General features: G+C 40.7%; 1 protein-coding gene across 1 annotated transcript; it reads right to left on the bottom strand.

Moving 5' to 3' along the window:
• Positions 1-408: 408 nt before the first annotated feature.
• On the bottom strand, positions 409-3,551 carry LOC143017991 (uncharacterized). The gene is made up of 2 exons (XM_076173028.1): positions 1,568-3,551; positions 409-1,385 (listed from the first exon to the last, which is right to left on the bottom strand). The coding sequence occupies exons 1-2, from the start codon at positions 3,549-3,551 to the stop codon at positions 409-411; spliced, it is 2,961 nt and encodes a 986-aa protein (XP_076029143.1).
• Between the last annotated feature and the right edge of the window lie 22,232 nt (positions 3,552-25,783).

Below are 25,783 nucleotides of genomic sequence, written 5' to 3'. Positions count from 1 at the left end.
GCCGTCATCTTCGTTGACTCACAGGTTAAAAAAAAAAAAGTGTACTTTTGTAGGTTTATTTATTTATTCATTTATTTATTTATTTATTTATTTATTTATTTATTTATTTATTTATTTATTTATTTATTTATTTATTTATTTATTCATTTATTTGTTTATTTATTTATTTATTTATTTATTTATTTTATTTTATTTTATTTTTTTATTTTTTTTTTTTTTTTTTTTTTTTTTGGGGGGGGGGGTGGCTCATCACTCTCCTCCCACCTGATGGCCTCCAGGCCCCGGACTAACAACGCCAGCATTCGTTGGTTGTTTTCGCCCAGCTCTCGATTCTCTTCCAGCATTTGTTGGTTGTTTTTGCCCACCTCACGGTTCTCCTCCAACAACTGACGAAGATGGTGATGCTCCTCACTGCTTTTCCTCGACCTCCTCAATCTCTTTTAATCGCTCCTTAACATCCTCGAAATCTTCACTTGATATCTCGGGTGCAAAAAATGCGTTGATCTCCTCCTTAGATAGCCCTCCACTCCTCGGAATATATATTCGCATAAGCTCGTTGTCCTCTTCTGCGTCCTCTTGATGAATCAATACTCGACTATCCAATCGAGAATACTCCTTCTTCACTGTCTCAAGCTCATTAAAGACCTCAGGATAAAGAACGTTTTCCAATGTGGGCATTTCGTCTTTCTTAAGAGGCTTCAGATATATACTAAGTGCGTCCCAACTCGTTACGCGCGAACACGCAACGTAGAGTTGACCATGCGAAAAACATTTCGTGCCATACAGATACAGACCACACTTTTGTATGGTTTGTCCTTGGGACTTATTGATTGTCATTGCAAAACTCAATTTCACAGGAAATTGGAATCTCGAGAAGTTAATAGGAGAATCACTCGAAACCAACTTGATTCTGACTATAGTTATTTGTTCACCGTCGTATATACCCCCTAGAATCCGCCCAACGATGATATTTTTCTTCAGGTTATCGACTATTACCCTGGTGCCATTGCAAATTCTGGGTGGAGAAATATTTCTGATAACCATCACAACCGAAACTATCTTTAGTTCGAGACAATGGACAGGTAATGAAGCCGGATTGATCTCATTCAACGTCGAAATCTGATAATCTACATCGTCATCTGATTCCAATTTATCTTCGCTCAGATACACTTTTTTTGTTCCAGGAAGCATATTTTGAATCACCTTATTAATCTCGGTCACATCCACGCTCAAAAGAGATATGATGACGCGAGATGAGAAATATCGATGGTCTCCAACATGATCGATTAAATCCTGATAGACGCTGTTTATGAATTCCTTTTGGTCGTATAAACCACACCAAAATTCTCTGGAATTGCGAAACGCACACTGGTAGCGTGACCAATCTGCAATAAGCATTTTGCAAAGATTTTGTTGTGACCATGTTCATCCGGACCCCGCAATCTTAAATTTTCCGTTAATGCATACTTCCGTAACTCCTCCCAGAAATATGTATTTTTTATGGTTGCAGATATTTCTTGGTTAGAACCGCCTCCTTTTACTACGGGCAAAATATGCCGAAAGTCACCGGCGCAAACAAATGGAATGCCTCCCATGAATTCATTGGCAGAAAGAAGATCCCTCAGGGTAATGTCGACGGCCAACAACATGTTTTTGTTGGCCATCACTACTTCATCCCACACTATCAAAGAGCACATGCCAAGAAGCTTAGACATCTGAGTATTCTTCTTTATCGAACAACTCCTCAATTCATGTGACTCCATTAAAGGTATTTTAAACATATTATGGGCTGTTCGACCGCCATGTAAAACAGTTGCAGCCACCGCTAAAGCAATTCCTCTTTTCGAACGAACAGCGTCCAATAGAAGATTAAGCAGGAAAATTTTCCCTGTCCCCCCAGGAGCGTCAATAAAGAACCACTTTCCTTTACCGCGATCTTTTCCTCCAACAACCCCAATTACTGCGTCGAAGATCTCGCGTTGTTTCTTGTTTAGCATCGGTAGCTTTTCACGTACGTCTTCAATCAGTTGAACTGTATTATAACTTTTCTCTCTTCGCAGCAGATTGAAGGATTTCTCAAGTCCTCGAGAAGCTGGCAGGCCATACATAGTGATGTCCGCCCCTCCACAGTTGCAGACATATTCCTGAATTTCATCCAATGCGTCCAAATAAATCTCGTCGTTGTAGTGTGTCTTTCCACTCTTATAAAGAAAATCGCTCGCAAAATAATCACGAATATCTAGCCACACTTCGGATTGATCCTCTAAATCGCAAAACACCAACATCGCGGCATAGGTTGAACGAAGGTCCTTTCCGTTATTGGTGTGATTAACTATTTCCATTAGGGTTTTCTCCCAGTGATCCTTGTCCTTCATTAGCCCCATCGCTTTGACGGCCTCTCGATAGGTGGCGTACTCAACACCCTCAACAGTCCTTATGTCGCTAAATGATTTTGGGCCCCTCACATGAGACAGCATCAGACGAAGATAGAACAACTCCGCATTCTTCGAATTAGTTGTTTGCATCCTGCCAATAGATATACTCCCTCTCGACCGCTCCGTCCAGACACCACTCTTCTTGCAAAAAACATAGTGGGTTGGTACTTCGGTGTAAAGGAGTGTCCTAGCAAATACGTCATTCTCACAAAGTTTGAAGAAAGCCATTAACTGCGTAACTTTGGCCAATTGGTGTTCAACAGACATAGAAGCCTCTCCTTCGACATAGAAAATGTTGTGCTCACCTTCCAAGTGGATAGGCAAATAAGTCACTGGTGGATAGGATTTGTGGATATAAAAATTGAATATTCTCCACGTGGCCTCATTAGCGTTTACGTACCGCGCATCGCGATAATTCCTAATCTCGTTGACAGGCTTACCGTCGGACTTTGAATATGTGATGCGATCAGATCCCTTATTCACATATTTCGTTACATACGCAATGCACTTTATGGAGTTACAACATTCGGCGTTTATATGAGCGTTATATTTCAGACAGAGGTATGGATTGTAGGAGAATACCCACGCATTATCAATCCTCATTTTATCCTCCTTTCCTCTCCTTTTCCTCTCGAAACACCTACCACCATCCTCACCAAAGGCCCTTCGTCGATATAGCGGATAACCGTTGTTACAAACAAAAGTATCCTTTCTATAAGGTTTAGGAAAGTTCTTCGAACACTTGTTTTTGACGATACACGGGCTGCTCTCATCGTAACCAACACACGGGTTGTGTATCATATTGGTGGTTACGATTTTGTACAGCCTCGGGGACGTATTCGGATCGGGAATCTCCGCGGAGATGTAGTTATCGATATCCGTTTTATCGATTTTATGCTCTAACCAAAGAAGGACGTGGCAATGAGGTAACCCACGCTTTTGCCACTCTACGGTATACAAAAACGCCTTTGTACGACCGAAAATGCAAATCTTTGTCAAATCATCCATTAAAGCACACAGTTTCAATCTGAAAACCCGGCTCACTAAATCTGGTCTATCACTGGAAGTACAGCCGGCAGCAAGAGCAGTTTCAAACTCTGGCCAGTCTGGGTTCATTGTGAACGTAATGAATAGGTCAGGGCTACCGTATATACCTATGAAGGTAAGCGCGTCTTGTTGTTTCTGCTTCATGTACCTAGGTCCGCCAACAAAGGAGGGAGGTATGATAATCCTCTGACCGACGGAAGAGGGGTCATCGTTCTGAAGCACATCGAAACTTTCCTTTCGTATATTTCGTTGATTCGCTTAAAAAAAAATTCAGTCGGAAAGTCTCAATTTTGACATAATTGTCGACTACAAACTTCTGAAACAGAGTCCTCCCCCTATTGATATAATTGAACTCATCCACTTTGTCCATGTACAAGTGGCTATAAAACATACAGCCCGTGAGTCTGCCATCAGCCTCTTTCTTCTCATTGTTTGAATTCGTTGTGTTTTTCTTTTTTCCATACCTTATTTTCATCCCTTTTAGTTTCTTCTGGCTAAAACTGTACCCTACGTCTCCATTAGGTATCAAAAGAGGGTACTGCATGGGATCGTAAAATAGTTGAGAGAACTTATAATAACGCTGGAATATTTAGAGTCTTCCTTGGGAGAAGAAGGCACAACTTCAAGGTGCTTCGGAACATTCGACTCATCGAAATCAACTATAGCTCCAACCTGTGCACGGACTGTAGGGAGATCATAAGTTCCTTTATGCTGCTGAATACGCTTTCCCTCAGAGGTGCGAAGTGTGATGCGTACGTCTGGAAACTTGTTCAACTACTTGGTCCTGCTGTCGACCAAATCCACCACACCTTTAAACTCTTTCAACAGGGATTTCAACACCGCATTGTTAGCAGTAAGATATCCTTGCAGGATAGAAACAATCTCGAAATTCTTTGAGTATAACTTTTCTTCATTACTACGTCTCTTCTTTGTTGAAGCTGATAATGGTTTGTGCGTAGTTAACTGGTTGGCCCTAATTTGAATCTTCTTTTCAGAATTACAATAGAAATACAAATCGAGGTATTTGGGCAAAGGCTTATTATATTCCGCGGCCCCTTTTCTGTATATATACACATCCTTCTCGTCACGTTTGAGGTACCGGTCCAGCTCCATATGTTCTCGCATATAGCGTGGTGTCAGTACTCCTAATCGGTGATAAATATGTCCCTTAATTTTGTACGTCATTACGGATTCAGACACGTTTTCAAGGCTTCCGGAAGTGGCAAATGATGTGAAGCAAAACATGTTATTGAAGTTATATATGTTGTTCAGGAAATGTCTCGAAACCTGAGTTTCACCTTTATACAGCTCTTCAAGCAAAGGAGAGAGAGGAGTCAAGGGAGGGTGGACTGATTGCCCTCTAGAACAACAGAGTGTAGTCATTTCACCTTGCCAACGTTTTGCTCCACACAGAGGACAAATTACATCTCCTAGATTTCCAATGTGATGTTCGATTTTATCCTCCGTGGTCAAGCCACCCAACGTATCCACTAATGGAGGCAGACATTCCTTAGTACTTTTTCTGACCCTAATTTTCCGTGCATTTTCATCGATGTATTTTATCCCATTGATTTTGGCCTCTCGTTTCTCCTCACGAATACGGTCCTTTTCCTCTTTCTCCCTTTTCTTTCTCTCTTGAGTTTCTATCCTGAGACGCTTCTTTTCTTCCCTCTCAGCTAATTTAGCCAACCTAATTTGTTTCCGCTCCTCGATTTTCTTTCTCCTTTGGTTCGCCAACTCCCTGTCACGATTACTCAGAGTCAAAATATCTGAGGGCTCATCGAGACTTTCAGGTTCGACTCCAGCTACCTCAGTCACAATGGTCTGCTTGGTCACAGCGGCATCCCTGCAGTCTGTTACGACCTGCGTTGATGTGCTCACGGCGGCATCCTGATCTGTCGAGTGAGGATTTTTTTTAGTCTTCTTTGCACGGATAATAAACTGAGCCCGTTTTCTATCCCTTAATCTACGTTTTTCGTCTCTATTTGCTATATCTTGCCGTTGTGCACTAAAAAACTCCTAAAATCATAAATGGGTGCTAAGTGTGATATTTTCATCATTTGTATATTTTTTAAGCGCAGCCCAGTAATGCTTTCGAAATTGACCAATATCTTTATATCGCTCTGCAATAAGTTCCTCTTTTGACGCTTTATCACGATAACCTCCTGCCGATACAACCTGCTCGTCGAAATAGAAAAGGAATACGTAATCGTGATCAGAATATGATACGAAATTGTATTGATTCGGGTAATAATGCCCAGATGATGAGGGCTTTTGGATAGATCCAGATGATGAGGGCTTTTGGATAGACCCGTCTGATGAGGGCTCTTGGATAGGCCCAGAGGGTTTTTGGATAGGCCCAAGGTTTGGATAAAGCCGCTTATGTTCTTTCTTCAGCCTTCTCATGAGGAATATGTCTGACTTTACCTGTTTCGCATCCACATCTTCTCTCGTTGCAATCCACGCCCAGAAATGGCGATGTTCCTTAACCCGTTGAGCCGATGAACCAACCATAATGACAACTACAGTGGCACGGCGGCCTGATCTCCATGTTGTCAATACTTACAGATCACCCTCTCCCAGACATGTAACATTTTTAAAATGTGTCACCTTTGAAATGGTTTATTATTAAGTAGAATAGAATATTTTTGAGTTTTTATGAGTTTTATGAGAGTAGTAGAGCTTGTGTCAGGATTAAAAATGGAGAGAGTGAGTGGTTTGAAGTAAAGGTGGGACGTCGTCAAGGATGCGTTATGTCGCCCTGGCTGTTCAACTTATACATGGATGGGGTGGTGCGAGAGGTGAATGCTAGGGTAGTGGGTCAGGGATTGGAGATGGTTAAAGAAAATGGAGAAAAGTGGGAGGTGAGCCAGCTGTTGTTTGCGGACGACACTGCGCTTGTGGCAGGGTCAGAGGAGGGATTAAGGAAGTTGGTGGCAGAGTTTGGGAGAGTATGTGATAGAAGAAAGCTAAAGATAAATGTGGGTAAAAGTAAGGTGATGAGATGTACAAGGGGTGAAAGTGGCAGTAGACTGGAAGTGAACATTAAGGGAGAGCGACTGGAGGAAGTGGATAGTTTTAGATACTTGGGTGCAAGTGTAGCAGGAAAGGGTGGAGTGAAGGTGGAGGTAGAATGTAGATTGAGAGAAGCGAGTAAATGCCTTGGTGGATTAAAGAGTGTAATGAGTAATAGACATTTGGGAATGGATGCGAAGAGGAGACTGTATGAAGGAGTGATTGTGCCAACAGCACTGTATGGGGCAGAAACGTGGAACATAAGAGAAGAAGAGAGAAGGAGTTTGAATGTGTTTGAGATGAGGTGTCTGAGAAGTATGGTGGGGGTTACTAGGCTGGATAGAGTGAGAAATGAGGAGGTGAGGAGGAGAACAGGGGTGAAAAAGGAGCTGGGAGATAGTGTTGATGAAAGAATATTAGGATGGTTTGGACACATGGAAAGAATGAGTGAAGAAAGACTAGTAAAAGAGGTATGGAAGGCAGATGTGGAGGGAGTGAACATGAGGGGACGTCCTAGGATGAGGTGGATGGATGGGGTGAAGGGGGCTTTGGGGAAGAGGGGAATGTCTGTTGAGGAAGGAAGGGAGAGGACGGAAGACAGAGGTGAGTGGAGAATGGTTGTATACGGATGATGTTGTGATTGCATGAGGAGGAATGGGCGGGGGGGTGGGGGGGTTAGTATGCGTGGGTAAATTTTGACGCAGCCTGAAGGGATTTCTCCCCGTCCTCTCCTTATATGCAAGGGGGGACGGAGAGGGGGGGTCGCCGATTAAATGAAGCGGCCTTGCTGTGGATGTGCTGTGTCTTGCGACACTGCTTCTGACCCAGGGCGGTGGGAAGGGTGCAGGATTGACCCGTCATCCAGGAGGTGCTCAGATGAGAGGGAGGGTGGGAGGGGTGTGGAGTGTATTTAGGGATGAAATGGGTGGGAGTGTTACAAAGGATTACAAAGGCGGAGCATGCCGACAGGAGACCTTTTGATCCATATCTAGGTCGGATGCAAAAAAAAAAAAAAAAAAAAAAAAAAAAAAAAAAAAATAATAATAATAATAATAATAATAATAATAATAATAATAATAATAATAATAATAATAATAATAATAATAATAATAATAATAATAATAATAATAATAATAATAATAATAATAATAATAATAATAATAATAATAATAATAATAATAATAATAATAATAATAATAATAATAATAATAAATAAAAACTATAATAATGTAAATAACAAATAAAATACATAAATAAATGCATAGGTATAGTTAAAATAATAAACAAACAGGTAAATAGTAAATGATAATAAATTGACATATAACTAATAATAAATGAAAATCAGACAGACAAATTATAACAAAACAAAAACAAAAAATATAACATAAATCATAATCATTACAGCATCTTACTTAAGTATTTATCTAAATGATTCTTAAAGCTTCGAACTGAACTACATTGCACTACCTGTGCAGGAAGTTTATTCCATTCATTAACTACACGGTTGGCAAAGTTGTTTCTACCTACTTCCAAATTGAATCTATTTCCGGACAGTTTGAGACCATTGTTTCTTGTCTGATTCTCATTCAATGTGAAAATTTGGTCACTTTTGATGTTGTCAATTCCCTTTAAAATCTTAAAGACCTGTATCAAGTCACCTCTGAGTCTACGCTTTTTTAAGGAAAACAGATTTTCGTATGATTTATTTTTTATATTTGGAATCAGTTTTGTGGCTCGCCGTTGTATTTTTTCCAGTCTGTCAATGTCTTTAATGAGATTCGGTGACCATACGGAAACAGCATATTCCAAATGTGGACGAACTAACGATTTATATAGCTTGTTAATGAGTGATGGACTTTTGAAATCAAAAGATCGCGCAATCAATCCCAGAACCTTATTTGCTTTCTCAGAGGCTGAAATACACTGCTTGGATGATTTGAGGTCGTTACTGATAATTACGCCGAGATCTTTTTCACTATCCACTTTTGTTAACGAATTTTCAAATAACTTATAATCGTACTTACTGTTATTTTTACCTATGTGCATTACCTTGCATTTACTTGTGTTAAATTTCATTAGCCACTTTTCAGACCATTGCTGTAATTTATCTAAATCTTCTTGAATATCTAATTGGTTTGGGTGATCATTTGCCACTCCGCACAGTTTTGTATCATCAGCAAATTTGGAAACAGTAGATTTTAGTCCATGGTCTATATCATTTATATATACTATGAATAGAAGTGGCCCAAGAACGGAACCCTGAGGAACTCCACTTGCAACACTTTTCCATCCAGAAGTTTTTCCATTTAAAACAACTCTCTGTTTTCGACCATTCAACCAATTACTAGTCCAACCTAATAGGCTACCACTTATTCCATGCAAAGCTAATTTAGTAATTAGTCTTTCGTGTGGGACGGTATCAAAAGCTTTTGCAAAGTCTAGATATATTAAATCTATATTGTTTCTTTTGTCATAATTCGAGATAACTGTGTTGTAGAATTCGAGTAAGTTAGTCACGCAAGAACGTTTCCGTCTGAAACCATGCTGGCTATCATTTACCAAACGGTTACTTTCTAAATGATATTCGATAGCATCTCTGATGATAGTTTCCATTATTTTTCCTACGATTGAAGTCAAACTTATAGGCCTATAGTTATTTGGTTTCTTTTTGTCACCTTTTTTGAATATGGGAGTAACGTTAGCTAGCTTCCATTCTCTTGGGACATCTCCGGATATGATGGATTTCTTGAAGATAATTTCTAATGGAACAACAATCTCATTTTTCATTTCCTTTAAGATTCTTGGATGCCAACCGTCAGGCCCTGGTGTTTTATTAACTTTGAGTTTGTCTATACACCTTTTAATTTTTTCTTTTGTTATATTTACCGTAGTGAGTAAGTTTACCCCAAACTTTTCACAGGTTTCAGTTTGGAATTCTTTTCACAGGTTTCAGTTTGGAATTCAACTTTTCACAGGTTTCAGTTTTTATGCCTTTCCCTTTTTGGCTACCTCCCTTGGAAGGGGGAAAAAGCCTTGGTATATGTATGTATGTAGAATAGAATATTATAGGAACCCAATTTATTGTGAGGAATAAAAGTTTAAGCGTTATTTTTGCCAGTATAACCTAAGTTTCAGTTTTTGTCTTGTATATTCCAGCGTGACGTCATGTCGCACGGTCCTGAAAACATTTCACATAATCATAATTAAATGGGCATAATTCACCCATGACATTGGGTTATTTTAATAAAAGAATGTTATAAAAACCTAATTGAATATGAAGAATAAAATATTAAGCATGATTTTTGCCAGCCTAGCATAATTTTTAGTTGTCTAACACATTCCCGTGTGACGTCATGTCGCGCGGTCGTCAAACCATTTCACGACCTAAAAATGGGCTGGTTTGACCGTGTGAACAGTTTTTCAAACACGTTTGACAAACCGTTTATCCACGGCTCAACGATGATCGTCCATGGCTCAACGATGATCATTCTTGACTCAACGATGATCGTCCATGGCTCAACGATGATCGTCCATTGCTCAACGATGATCGTTCACGGCTCAACGATGATCATCCACGGCTCAACGATGATCTTCCACGACTCAACGATCATCGTCCATGGCTCAACGATGATCGTCCACGGCTCAAGGATGATCGTCCATGGATCAACGATGATCGTTCTTGACTCAACGATGATCGTCTACGGTTTAACGATGATCGTCCACAGCTCAACAATGATCGTCCACGGCTCAACGATGATCGTCCATGGCCTAACGATGATCGTCCACGGCTCAAAGATGATCTCCACGGCTCAACTATGATCGTCCACGGCTGAACGATGATCATTCTTGACTCAACAACGTCCATGGCTCAACGATGATCGTCCATGGCTCAACGATGATCGTTCATGGCCCAACGATCATCATCCACGGCTAAACGATGATCATCCACGGCCCAACGATAATCGTCCATGGCTCAACGATGATCGTCCATGGCTCAACGATGATCGTCCATGGCTCAAGGATCATCGTCCATGGCTTAACGATGATCGTCCACGGCTCAACGATGATCGTCCACGGCTCAACGATGGTCGTCCATGGCTCAACGATGATCGTCCACGGCTCAACTATGATCGTCTACGGCTCAACGATGATCATTCTTGACTCAACGATGATCGTTCACGGCTCAACGATGATCGTCCATGGCTCAACGATGATCGTCCATAGCTCAACGATGATCGTCCACGGCTCAACGATGATCGTCCACGGCTCAACGATGATCGTCCACGGCCCAACGATGATCGTCCATGGCCTAACGAAGATCGTCCACGGCTTAACTATGATCGTCCATGGCATGTAACATTTTTAAAAAGTGTCACTTTTGAAATATTTTAATTTTGTATATATATATATATATATATATATATATATATACATATATATATATGTACACATATACATATATATATATATATATATATACATATATATATATGTATATATATATATACATATATATATATATATATATATACATATATATATATACATATGTATTACAAAGGATTACAAAAAGGAGCATAAGAACAGGAGACCTTTTGTTCCATAACTAGGTTGGATGCGAAAGAAAACATAATAATGATAAATAAATAAATAAATTGAAATTATAATAATATGAATAATGATAAATAAAATAAGTAAACAAAAATTATAATAATATAAATAATAATAGATAGAATAAATAAATGCATAGGTATAGTTAACTAATAAACAGACAGGTAAATAGTAAATAATGATAAAGTGACAGATAAATAATGATAAATGAAAATCAAGCAAATGATAATAAACAGACAAATAATAACAAACAAATAAACAAATAATATAAAATAAATGGCAGTCATTACAGCATTTTGTTTATGCGTTTATCTAAACGAATCTTAAAGCTTCGAACTGAACTATATTGCACTGCCTCTGCAAGAAGTTTGTTCAAATTCATTAACTAGACGGTTGGCAAAGTTGTATCTACCCAATTCCAAATTTAATTTATTTCCTGACAGGTTGAAATAGATTTATTACTTTAGATAAGGCGTCACTTGCGATTACGTGAGTGTCCGATTACAGAGAACACGTAGGGGGAGAGGTTTTTATACAATTAGGCGTTTGTTTTTCGTTGTGCGTAACACTTCCCGCCATCCTAGAGCGGCGCAGAACGTTTCAGCTAACTTGGCTAATCAGGTTCAATCTCCATAGACGCTAATCCTGTGGGCCAATCTGAGGATTTTTATAGATGGGATCTAGACGCCCTAGGGCGTGTCAGAGAGTTCAGTTTAGGATACGAAGTGCCATGTAGAGGTTGTGTCGCCTCGGGAGGATTGTCGGCTGATGTCCTCTGTATTCCCCCTGTATCATTCGTAAGGTAATTAACTCAGCTAGAATTTCAATTAGGTGTTGTGTAACGTCTATGGCAGTGACGCGGGAGGCCTAGACAGTGTTTTCGCTGGTAATTAATTAACTTCTCTTTCACCCCCGTTAAAAGTTTTTCGAGCGGGAATCTTCTGTTTTGAAACTTACATTGTATGTACTCATTTGTATGTACATTGATTGTAATCACTCATGTAATCCTAATAACTTTAATAAATAGTGTTATATATTGTCTGTGCGTTTCATTTTTCTTGATTTTCATGATAGTACAAAATGAAGTGGCGACCGTCGAGTGAGCTATCCCAAAGACATTGGGTCTTGGGAACTTATTCATTCATTCACTCTTACTATGTGTTACGAGTCAGAAGGTCTTGTAATTTTTCTTTGAGATATCCCAAAGACATGGGGTCTTGGGAACTCATTCATTCATTCACTCTTTCTATGTATTACCAGTCAAAAGTTTGAACGAGATTCGTAACAATATTTATATATATATATATATATATATATATATATATATATATATATATATATATATGAGTGGATGGGTGGTGAGATAAACACAGGGAACCGTTTAGGGATTTATTCTGACGTTTCGTCCTTACCAGGACTTCTTCAGAGTACATGCACATTCAAATCATTCACCCCCTAAATACCCGCCGAATCTATCCGCGTTCCACCATGATCGACCTGACCTCTCGTCCTCCTACGCTCTGCCTCGCGAAGTACCAAGCGGCTCGCCGTCTTTGTTAATTTAATAAACCCATCGCTGTGGTTGTTGTTCGGATGGGAAGCGATGTAAGCTGCTTCAGTTATTTTCCTTCTTTTCTTAGGAAGTCCTATCTGCAGCACCTCTATTTTGTTCCAGTCTGGTAAGTGGCCGTGAGTATCTACATGAACCACTAGCGAGTTTGATACTCGGTGTGCCTTGATGTCATTCCTGTGCTCAATTGTCCGTTTCTTAATACCTCGGCTGGTTTCCCCGTAGTAGCTCACAGGACAGTTTCCACACGGTATCTTGTAGACGACACTGTTTTCTTCCCCGTTGGCCACGACTTTATTCTGGTTCTTAACAATGTCTCCTATTCTCATTCCCGTGCTGATCGCAATCTTGATGCCGGCTGTAGTGAGCAACTGTCCTAACGCGCCTGAGTGGCTCGAGTTTGGCACGGACAAATAATCCCTGCTACCATTTTCAGTCACATCTCCTCTGTTCCGTATGCTTCTTTTTGCTATCTTTAAAGCCTTTTCTCTAAGTCGGTACAACAGCCCTTCCGGATAACAGAGTTTGGTGAAAACGTTGAAATGGTAATCTATTTCATCTTTAATAAATTCTTCACTACAAATGCGGTATGCTCTCAGGAAGAATCCTATTACTACTCCACTCTTTATTCTCTCGTTGTGGCCGGAGTAGTAGTGAATGATGTCGAGGAAAGAGAACAAGACCGCATTCTCGGTTCATAGAAAAAGTACAAATAAAGACGACATCATTCACTACTACTCCGGCCACAACGAGAGAATAAAGAGTGGAGTAGTAATAGGATTCTTCCTGAGAGCATACCGCATTTGTAGTGAAGAATTTATTAAAGATGAAATAGATTACCATTTCAACGTTTTCACCAAACTCTGTTATCCGGAAGGGCTGTTGTACCGACTTAGAGAAAAGGCTTTAAAGATAGCAAAAAGAAGCATACGGAACAGAGGAGATGTGACTGAAAATGGTAGCAGGGATTATTTGTCCGTGCCAAACTCGAGCCACTCAGGCGCGTTAGGACAGTTGCTCACTACAGCCGGCATCAAGATTGCGATCAGCACGGGAATGAGAATAGGAGACATTGTTAAGAACCAGAATAAAGTCGTGGCCAACGGGGAAGAAAACAGTGTCGTCTACAAGATACCGTGTGGAAACTGTCCTGTGAGCTACTACGGGGAAACCAGCCGAGGTATTAAGAAACGGACAATTGAGCACAGGAATGACATCAAGGCACACCGAGTATCAAACTCGCTAGTGGTTCATGTAGATACTCACGGCCACTTACCAGACTGGAACAAAATAGAGGTGCTGCAGATAGGACTTCCTAAGAAAAGAAGGAAAATAATTGAAGCAGCTTACATCGCTTCCCATCCGAACAACAACCACAGCGATGGGTTTATTAAATTAACAAAGACGGCGAGCCGCTTGGTACTTCGCGAGGCAGAGCGTAGGAGGACGAGAGGTCAGGTCGATCATGGTGGAACGCGGATAGATTCGGCGGGTATTTAGGGGGTGAATGATTTGAATGTGCATGTACTCTGAAGAAGTCCTGGTAAGGACGAAACGTCAGAATAAATCCCTAAACGGTTCCCTGTGTTTATCTCACCACCCATCCACTCATCTGTCTTACATATTTCAACATATATATATATATATATATATATATATATATATATATATATATATATATATATAATTTTGGAACTAAATTAAGGAACTAAAAATGCTTGAAGCCATCCACATTAGGGAGAGAGCTCCAATTATTAATATTCAATGTAATATGATTTCTGCCATCCCGCTATTTAATTCTTCCACGAGATTTGGAGTCCAACAACAGCAACACCCACCTCCTTCCTCTCCCCCTCCCCCTCCTACACCTCACCAACCCCCACATGACCAGCGTGGTGACCCAGCGAGAAAACCTACCTTACCTGACTCCCCCCCTCTCCCTCCTCCTCCCCCTCCTCCTCCCCCTCCCCCTCCCCCTTCCCTTCCAAGACGTAGTGCCCGGCTACGTAGCGGATCACGAACCATGCACCGTTCCCAAGCGGCCCATATTTAAACCCATGTTGTCTGTACACCATTGTCAATTGTGAATCATGTAGCTTTGAAAATTGTGACTTTTCTCTTGTAACTATTCTGAAGATGACTCCCTGAAGTCGAAACGTTAAATTTAATATGGAAGAATTTGGAAGGCTTGTATTTGCCCACCCTCCTGAAATGAGACCTACTGTGAGGAAAATTGAAAATCTCAGTAAGAAGATTAACCAGTGCCAAAATGCTGTCGTGTTTAACTCCGTTTGTATTAGTGAGAATCTGCGCCCTAAATATACAATATGTATATATATATATATATATATATATATATATATATATATATATATATATATATATATATATATATGCTAATAAGAACACGGGAACGTGTGTTCACTTATGCAAAGTAGACCACTTGGAAAAAGAAAGAAACTAACGAAGCAGAGCGCTTTCGTATATTACATCTTCAGTGCAACACTTGTTGCACTGAAGATGTAATATACGAAAGCGCTCTGCTTCGTTAGTTTCTTTCTTTTTCCAAGTGGTCTACTTTGCATATATATATATATATATATATATATATATATATATACATATGTATGTATGTATGCATGTATGTATGTATGTATGTATGTATGTATGTATGTATGTATGTATGTATGTATGTATGTATGTATGTATGTATGTATATGTATTAGCATGAAAATGAAAAAACAAATGGAAAGTTTAATATTATTCATTAAATTTAATAGTATTAACAAGATAATTATAACAAAGGACATAGAACTGAATAATAAATTCTAAACATGATTCCAGATTCTTCACAATTTTTTAACGGGGGTGAAAGAGAAACAATTACCAAGAGATTCGCTGCCTAGGTTTCCCGCATCACTGCCATAGATTTTGCATATAATCTAAATTAATTACTAGCTGAATTAAATATACAAACAGGGAGAGTAAGGAAATTATTCAACTCGCAGTCGGAACATCTCCACTCCGCCCTCTGGCCTTGTCTGCCTAACACTCACGCAGAACGTGCGCAAAACACTCCTTTCTGTACAAAACTAATTCTGATTGGTCTATAGATCCAGCGTCTATGGAGTTTTAACCTGATTGACCAAGACAGACAAAACGTATTTGCGCCCAATCTTGGTGATGCTTTTTGGACGACAAGAACGTATTACTCCTTACCCCGAAAATAATTTAGAGATTTGTATTGCATCAACAGAAAAAATAGAGTACTCATTTTGTTTGGTATGATTACAGAATAATACACAAAAATAATAATGTATCTTACAGAGTTAAACATGATTCAATAGAGTATTAAGACGTAGACCCAAAACGTTTTCGATCTTCTTACGTGTAACGTCGAAAACGTAATACTTCCTTCTCGTGCGCAGAATAACTGACGTCTTTTCACCCAAAATAGTAATTATTTTCATGCATTACATATATAGGATACTCATATCTGTAACAATATATATATATATATATATATATATATATATCGATAATTTTTATGACAGTTGCATGCGGGGCTCGAACCCGCTGTACTCGGCTATCTGTAAATTACCTGTACGGAGCCCTAGACCACTACACCACAGAGGCTATAAAATCCTTGAAACCTGGAATCGAACTGATTCCCGAGGGAAGGAAGATCACTTATTACGGCGATCCGAATTCCTGTTTTACTCAAGGACCAGCCCACCAGTGGTATGGGGTAAGGACCGGGACGAACACCTTTCACGCTTATCGCCATTGTAACCATGAGAGTAATACGCTAATGGCAGCGACATCAAACCGATAATTTTTATGACAGTTGCATGCGGGGCTCGAACCCGCTGTACTCGGCTATCCGTAAATTACCTGTACGAAGCCCTAGACCACTACACCACAGAGGCTATAAAATCCTTGAAACCTGGAATCGAACTGATTCCCGAGGGAAGGAAGATCACTTATTACGGCGATCCGAATTCCTGTTTTACTCAAGGACCAGCCCACCAGTGGTATGGGGTAAGGACCGGGACGAACACCTTTCACGCTTATCGCCATTGTAACCATGAGAGTAATACGCTAATGGCAGCGTGAAAGGTGTTCGTCCCGGTCCTTACCCCATACCACTGGTGGGCTGGTCCTTGAGTAAAACAGGAATTCGGATCGCCGTAATAAGTGATCTTCCTTCCCTCGGGAATCAGTTCGATTCCAGGTTTCAAGGATTTTATAGCCTCTGTGGTGTAGTGGTCTAGGGCTCCGTACAGGTAATTTACGGATAGCCGAGTACAGCGGGTTCGAGCCCCGCATGCAACTGTCATAAAAATTATCGGTTTGATGTCGCTGCCATTAGCGTATTACTCTCATGGTTACAATGGCGATAAGCGTGAAAGGTGTTCGTCCCGGTCCTTACCCCATACCACTGTATACACCACCATTTCCCACGCATTGTGAACGATGTCACAATCACCAACCAGACTCTTGGCGTCTACCATATCCGCTCAAATCGCTGAGTCTGCATGTTACCAGCCGAGCGCACCTCCCCGAGCGCCCACAAACGGACTCGCGAACACACACACATAATGGATGCCATTAGACACGACCCACATAACACACGGAAACATTACATATTAACGAGCCACCCCCTGGATATGTATATATTATGACTTGTACAAAAAATATAGTAGGTAATTAGTGGGTTGTCCCAGCCATGTGAGGCGACGGACTTTCAAGGTGGAATTATTAAACAAAAGGATAAAACGCACCTCAAAACTTTGCTTAGTTAACCGCTTCCGGCAACAAAAACCCGTCACAGAGCTCCAATGAGCGTCGGTCTGATAGACGTACTCTGTGTAAGTGGTGTACTGCGAACTGTGTGTAAAACGATATATACTAAGTGTACTACAAACTCTGTGTAAAACGATATATAATCCTATACTGGAAACTCTGTGCAAAGATGTGTAAAAATCTGCAGTGAACTCTTCTTAAGATTAACCAATAAAGTGAAGGAAACTGAAGATCGTATCTGTAAATCCAAAAAGATACGGGAAGGGCCTATATACTGGTGGCAGCGTTAAACCGCAACCCATTTCCTCAAGAGACTGGTTCCTAGAAATCACCGTATTCTCAACCCGAAGCAAGCCAGCCACGCCCACCGTCGAGCAACACGGAACTCGGCCGCGAGCTAACATCGCCTACCTTTGACATCTCATCGACACCGCAGTACACTCTACACTGTCACGGGCATCGTCATCACCGACTCCAAATTACCTAACCACTTCTAAACAAGGTAAATAATATATCAAACCCTCACAATACTTGATATTATTGATAATCCTCACCTGCCCACCAAACCCCCCCCCTGATACTCGCTTTTCTTTTCCATTCCATGCGAGCATCATTCACCTAAAACTTCAAGTACCAACCCACAACAAACCCCATATAAAGAAAATATCACCAATCAATAAAAAAAAACTCCATCCACGACCCACACTGAACTTCGACCAAGATTCCTACGTCTGGCAACAAACAGCCTACGGGCTGCGACAGCCGCACCTGACGGTAGCTGCGCGTACGTCCATACATCCAAATTCAGTCAGACCTTTCCAAGGTATCCCAATGTTTATACATTTATGTATATTTTACGATTCATTCTAACATTTTTTTAAATAACAATACATCCAACTTAACCGAAACAAATATCATTGTATTAAATTTTTTTGTAACATCACTAAGATAACCACTCACTTATCTTTGCAAATAATTAAGTTAAGAGATTAGTCACTACGTAACATAGTACTATAATAACTACTTAGTGATAATTTTTTTCCTCCTTACTAAGTACATATTCACTAATATTTAAGTATTATTTTATATCTTATTAATTGTCACCAATCCATAATTATAATATTATTTCCTTTTAACCTTGTATTTTCCCAATTTATTATTTACATTTAATACCTTTTCAACTTTTACAATAATTTATATAGTTATATTATTATATGTACCTTTTTTTATAATCTTATCCAATTACTACTACAAATCCATATTATATATCCCATTGTATACCCATTTATATTTTATATCCTTTAAACTTTTACAATAATTTATCTAATTATATTGCTATATATATACCTTTTTGTCATACTATTATCATATTGTTATATGCACCTTCTTATATATCCCCATTGTATACCCATTTATATTTTATATCTTTTCAACTTTTACAATAACTTATATAATTATATTGCTATATATATACCTTTTTGTCATACTTTTACCATATTGTTATATGCACCTTCTTGTATATTCCCATTGTATACCCATTGACGCCCTATACCCCCCCCCCTCTAATCTAAATAGAACACACTACCTCTTAGGTAAGACATACCAATTTTTTTTTTAATTTAACTATTTCAACTTAGAACTCCCATCTCACCTAACTACTTACTATACCTGTTAAGTAATACATGCATCTCTAGTTAGACACTAACATGGCTACAGGAACGAGAGCCAAGGTCAGAAATTTAATTGATGGATTTCTTTCTGCCTCTAAAGAAGAAAAACCCTCCCATGACTCAAACCATGCCACAACTAAGGCAGATTCTCAAATAATTCCTGAGGATAACATTGACAACCCCCCCCCTTTCACCATGACCACTCACAGCAAGACCCTTTTAACCCAACCCAACTACAACAACTCCCCATCCCCCTCCCCCACTCCACACCAAAAGTTCAAGTTACCCCTCAACTAGACCCTCAACAACGACCTCCCCACACCTCACCGCAACCCCAAATTCCCCCTTATGTAGACCCTCAACAATGACCCCCCCACACCTCACCTCACCCCCAAGTTGCCCCTCATGTAGACCCCCAGCAACAATCCCTAAATCCCACAACCCATGCATACGAGAACTTAGCCTTTCCTTCTCCCAACTTCCCGTCAAATCCAACAGCCTTCACCCAACATCCCTACCCAGCACCTAACTTTGCCCCAACCCCATTGCAACATCCTCACCCACAACTCCAACCTACAGTAATCAATAATTACCAAACCATTACCCCTCTAACCGAAATCCCCACCTTCTCTCAAGCTAGCGGACTCTCCATTACTGACTTCCTGACAGCATGTGACCTTTTCTTTTCTAAAAATCCAAACTACTCTGACTTAGATAAGATAAATCTATGCCGCCAGAAAATAGAAGCATCAGATGAGCACCGATCTACCGCTTGGATGCTAGACAGTCTGATAGCCACAGGGATCACATATAGCGATTATAAGCAGCATCTGTTAAATGTCTTTCAGAGCAAACAAGCAAACAACATTAACTTTCTCCTCACATTTCTAAATAATACTAGAACTCAAAAACAGACTAACATCAAAGACAATGTAGCCAACACAATCAAGGAAATTAGAGAAAATCTAGAAAATAACAGCCCTTGGATCTGTACAACCATTACAGGAAAAAAGGCAGTGACATTAGAAAACTTATACATATTCCTGGAGATAGGCCTTTATCTTTCCCAACTCCCACCAAAGTGTCAAAGAGAAGCCACAAAAAGGGATTTAAACACTAGAAACCCATTAGCTTACACATACATATTAGACATAACCAACGCTTGCAACATCTCCCTCTCTGACCAGCACCATTTTGCTAGACTAAATAGCCTTTAGTCACACCAGCCCCCTAGCTCCAATAAAGCGCAACCATCTAACTGGTGTTCCTACCATCTTTCAACAAGTCACAACACCAGAGACTTCATACAGAAACAACAAATGCAAGCACAACACCACACTACCCCTTGCTCAGTTCATGGAACTACTTCCCACACGGATTCTCAATGTAGAAAGCAGCAATACCAACACCCGCAGACACAACACCACACTACCCCTTGCTCAGTTCATGGAACTACTTCCCACACGGATTCTCAATGTAGAGCGCAGCAATACCAACACCCGCAGGCACAACACCGCGCTACCCCTTGCTCAGTTCATGGTACTACCTCCCACACAGATTCCCAATGTAGAGCTCAACAACAAATCAAACAACTCACGCCCCTCCCAGACCCCCCAACATGTCAAAACCAACACGGTCAGGCAAATACTGCAACCTACACAAAACCACAACTCACTCCAACGAGGAATGTTCTCAACAAAAATCACAACCACAACCTCATCAGAGAACAAACAAACAAGTTACCGCACCTCGACAAACACCCTCCTCCCACACAACACATACAACTCAACACCGATTGGGGGAACGTGCACCAGCCTCACGCACCAGACCACCATAGGAACGTCCAACACACCACACAACTATATCACCCTAAAGGTGACATTAGATCAAATCACTGTTGACATGATGGTTGATACAGGAACAAACCTGAACCTCATCCCCAGAGCTCTCTATGAAGCACTAAATGACCCACCCCAAATTCAGTATTCAAATACGGAAGGCCTACTGATAGAAGGATCAACCATATCACTTCATGATATGATTGATATAAATATAGAAGTAAACAATTCCCAGGTAGGCTTCACATCCTTCCACTTAGCTGATGAATGGAGTCTCGACCAACAAGGTATAATAGGTTTAAAGTCCCTACGAGACTAGAAGTCCATCATCAACTTAGATACCAACAAAATCTCCTTCCGAGATGAAAGTAATGAGTCAACACTTCCTGAAACACCCGACCCAGACACACAACCTCTTTCATATCTATCTAGCTTAAATAAACCCTCTCCAACTAAGAGCTACTCATTCCGTCCACCACCTTATGTCACCTCAAAAGCACTGATGTCTAACACAGTCATCATACCCCCTAGACATTCAATAACAGTTCCACTATACATACCCGGAGCAATAGAACATCAGGATGTCATAATTGACCCAGATACGTCAAGAATAAATAACATAACCCTAGAATCTTCATGGGATGTAGTGTCAGAAAATAAACACACCCTAGCTATGTTAACGAATCTCTCAGACCAACACCGCAAAATTAAAGAGAACACATACATTTGTTCAGTCCATCTCCACAATTCCCCAATCCAGGAACCACTCCCTCAACACATCAACACTGTAAGACAAACACAAACCCTCACCCCTATTCACCCCAACCAAATCACAACATCAGCCAATGGAGAGATGCGTGACAAATTACAATACATCCTACAAAGGAATAGATCGGCTATCGCCTTAGAAGGCGAACCCTTAGGCAAATGTGATATAATCAAACATCACATCCAAATTCCCCCCAACACCCCCCCCCCTCATACACCCCCGCTTACCGCATACCCCACAGTAGGAAAACGCAAGTCAACAACAGTGTGCACGAGATGTTACACCAAGGTGTAATTTCTCACTCGGACAGTCCGTGGAACAGTCCCCTCTTCCTAGTCCCTAAGAAAGACGGAACTTTACGCCCTGTTGTTGACTTTAGGAAAATAAATCACCTAACTCAATCTGACCCACTCCCTGCCATGGAGGATGTCTTACAAGCTATAGGGAACGGGAACTCTGTTTTTTCCACAATTGACCTTAAGTCAGCCTTCTGGCAGGTGGAACTAACAGAGGAATCAAAACCCGTAACTGCATACTCCACTGATAAGGGACATTTCCATTTCGAGCGTATGCCCTTTGGCCTTAAGAATGCCCCCTCAACCCAACAGAGACTAATGACTCGCATTTTCAGCGACATGATAGGAATCTCATTATTCGTCTACTTAGACGACCTCATCATCTATAGTCCCACACAAACTGACCACCTTCATACATTAGAGATTGTCCTAAAAAGACTCAAAAACACCGGACTGAAAATCCAACTAGGAAAGTGCAAATTCCTACAGACGGAACTCACCTTCCTAGGCCATAAGGTAGACGCCACAGGCATCCATACCACCCCAGATAAAATAAACACAATAACCAATTTCCCAACCCCCAGAAACGCAGATGAAACAAGAAGTTTCGTAGGACTAGCATCATACTATAGACACTTCATAAGAAATTTTGCACACATAGCCCCTCTCACCAAATTCACAAGGAAAGGCGAGACCTTTAAATGGTCTGAAGCAGAACAGCAAAGCTTCGACACACTTAAACATGCTCTTACCACAGCCCCTGTCCTAGCCTTTCCTGACATGAAGAAAGAATTCCTTCTTTACACCGACGCCTCCTCTAAAGGAATAGGCGCAGTCTTACAACAGAAAGACGAAAACGGGAAAGAGCACCCCATAGCCTACGCAAGTAGAGTACTGAATAAGCCTGAAAGTAACTATTCAACTACCCACAAAGAAGGACTTGCATTGATATGGGGCTTGAAACATTTTAAATATCTTATACTAGGCTATAAGATAAATGTTTTTACAGACCACCAACCCCTAGTCTACCTCTTTAACTCTAAAGACTTACATGGCAGAATTGCTAGGTGGAAAACCACCTTACTGGACTTTGATCCAAAAATAACATACCTAGCTGGAAAGGCTAACGTAGTAGCCGACTCACTAAGCAGACAAATCCACATATCCACCTTAACAAAAACAACCTGTATTCCTATGCAAGACCTTAGAGAAGAAACAGACAAAGACCCGACATGGTCTAAAGTAAAACGACATCTCCTTTCAAGAACACCCTTACAGTCCCGACCACCTGTCCCAATAGAGGAACTCAAACTGGTCGACGGAATCATAAGGAGAACCACTAACGACAGAGAAGTTACTGTCATCCCCAAAGCCCAGTTCCCAAGGTCCTACACATATTGCACGACAGCGCAATGGGAGGCCACTCGGGCAGGGATAAGACACTGAATACTGCTAGGCATTCTTTCTTCTGGATAAATATGAAAAAAGACATAACCACGCACATACATAATTGTGTGACTTGCAACCAATTCAGAGGACCTGACCCAAAACAACTCAATATCAAAGACATTCCACTCCCTGCTGAACCATGGGAAACACTTGGCATTGACCTACTTAAAATGCCAACGAGCCATCAAGGTTCCAATTATGTACTCACGGCAGTCGACTATCTGTCAAAGTACACAATCCTAGTTCCATTACAGGACAAAACAGCAGAGACTGTGGCCAAAGCATTGGTTAACAACATATTCTGTAGATACAACATCCCCAGGCGAATGCTGTCTGACAATGGTTCAGAGTTCAAGAACCAGGTAATGCGCGAAATAGCACATTTATATAACATAAATCAAACCTTCGCCACTGCCTACCATCCACAAGGGAATGGACTTGTGGAACGAACAAATAGAAAAGTGCTTGAAATCCTCAGACCTTTGGCCAACGATCTTTCGGATAGTTGGGAAGATTGGCTACCCCAGGTACAAGCTAGTATCAATAGCACAGTCAACTCCGCAACAAAGATGTCCCCCCATGAGATCATTTTTGGCCAAAGAATGCGCCTACCCTACATAATATTCAACCAACCACCACCCCCCTTATACAACCTAGATAACCTTACCCAATGCCTAAAAAGAGGCATGCAAAGTATATACAAACAAGTCAAAGAAAACCTCAAAGTAGCTCAAGAAAGAACAAAAACAAAACAATACAAACGATCATCTCCACTTAGCATAACACTTGGAGACACAGTCATGGTCAGAGACTCTAATAGATCTAACAAACTCAAACCCAAGTTCTTAGGCCCCTTCACAGTCACAACCTCACTCCCCAACAATGTTTTCCTGTTAACGGACCCTTCCGATCACACAACCGTAACCATACACGGAGAGAAGTTGAGAAAAGTTAAACTTAACCTCGACCCAACCCCACCTCCCAACTACAACCCACCTACCGCACTAACACATAACTCACCCAAGCGCAAGTCCCATCACATGACACTACGTCGACGCAACTAAACATGCACTCTAGCTCTCGCCCCTGAAGATGCAGGACGTCATGCATCCCTCAGTGGAGGCTAAAATGGCCAATTTACAATAAGAACTCCCTTTCGCATATCTATCAAAACTTCTCTACTTCCTTCCGACCACTATAACCTTAGCGAGAGTCAGATAGACATATCCTCATTCACTAAAACATAACCTTCATCCACAGGATGCCTCCCATACTTCTGCTACCCCTTCTCGTCCACCTCTCCCTCTCCACCCCCATACTGATACCAGGAGCAATCGTCAACAACCATGGCACCACCGCATGCGTAGAGGATTCCATAATGGTAAAACTAAGGATTTCACCTGAACTGTTGATAAGACCCCTCATAAAAATCCACAAAAACTTATTACAAATAGAGCAACAAATCTCCACCCAAATACCCAACACCACAGATCAAAACTACGAAATCTCAATGACACTGTACCACAACGTCAACGTCTTACACGAAAAAATTAACACAATCAAATACACAATATACCACCTCCCCAACCCAGAAAATGAAGACCCAAAGAACAGTAGAATCAAACGCGGTTTATTCGACTTCATCGGAATCATCTCTAAAGCCCTGTTCGGGACTGCAACTGAACAAGACTTAAAAACAGTCCACTCACACATAGGAAATATAACAGAAGTACTACACAGACAGGGTAAAATCATAGATCTAAACTCTAAAAACATCGATCTCCTCGCCACCTCAATAAATTCAGTAATTGAAAAGATCAACCACCTCACAGCATTCACAACTTCCCAGTTATCTAAGATTGCAAATTCACAAATAGCCCTTTTCTTCCTTCACCACCTAAATGAACTAGACAAACAACTAGACCGATTACTGAGTCACAGTAATCTTATCCAGAGAGATATTTGGAACGCCCACGCAGGTATAGTCAACTCTCAAATGATCACTCCAACCCAACTTAGTCAAACATTACGACAAGCTCACAATACATTGAAACTCACCCCCTTCTTCCTCCAGAATGAAATACAACACTACTACCCCATCCTAGCATTAACTATCTTTCAAGAATTTATTCTTATCAACATACCTATGGACCCGATCAAGAGATTCTCCCTTTGGGAAATTTATCCCTTCCCCTACCCTAATCAAAACCGCACAATGACCCTCAACCTACCAACCTCCACCATCCTAAAATCAACAGACGGCCAGTGGATTTCACT

Source organism: Oratosquilla oratoria, chromosome 33 (assembly GCF_046742065.1).
Source record: "Oratosquilla oratoria isolate Oo_2021 chromosome 33, ASM4674206v1, whole genome shotgun sequence".
In the NCBI taxonomy this organism is placed as follows: Eukaryota; Metazoa; Arthropoda; class Malacostraca; order Stomatopoda; family Squillidae; genus Oratosquilla; species Oratosquilla oratoria.
The sequence above is the reverse complement of the archived record's forward strand: the minus strand, read 5'-3'. Positions and strand labels throughout refer to the sequence as shown.

Bases quoted from the DNA above. Each gene is read 5' to 3' on its own strand.
- LOC143017991 (XM_076173028.1), bottom strand. From the start codon at position 3,551: ATGAACCCAGACTGGCCAGAGTTTGAAACTGCTCTTGCTGCCGGCTGT. The intron at 1,386-1,567 runs GTGACTTTCGGC...TGCTTATTGCAG, and splicing joins CATTCCATTTGTTTGCGCCG to ATTGGTCACGCTACCAGTGT.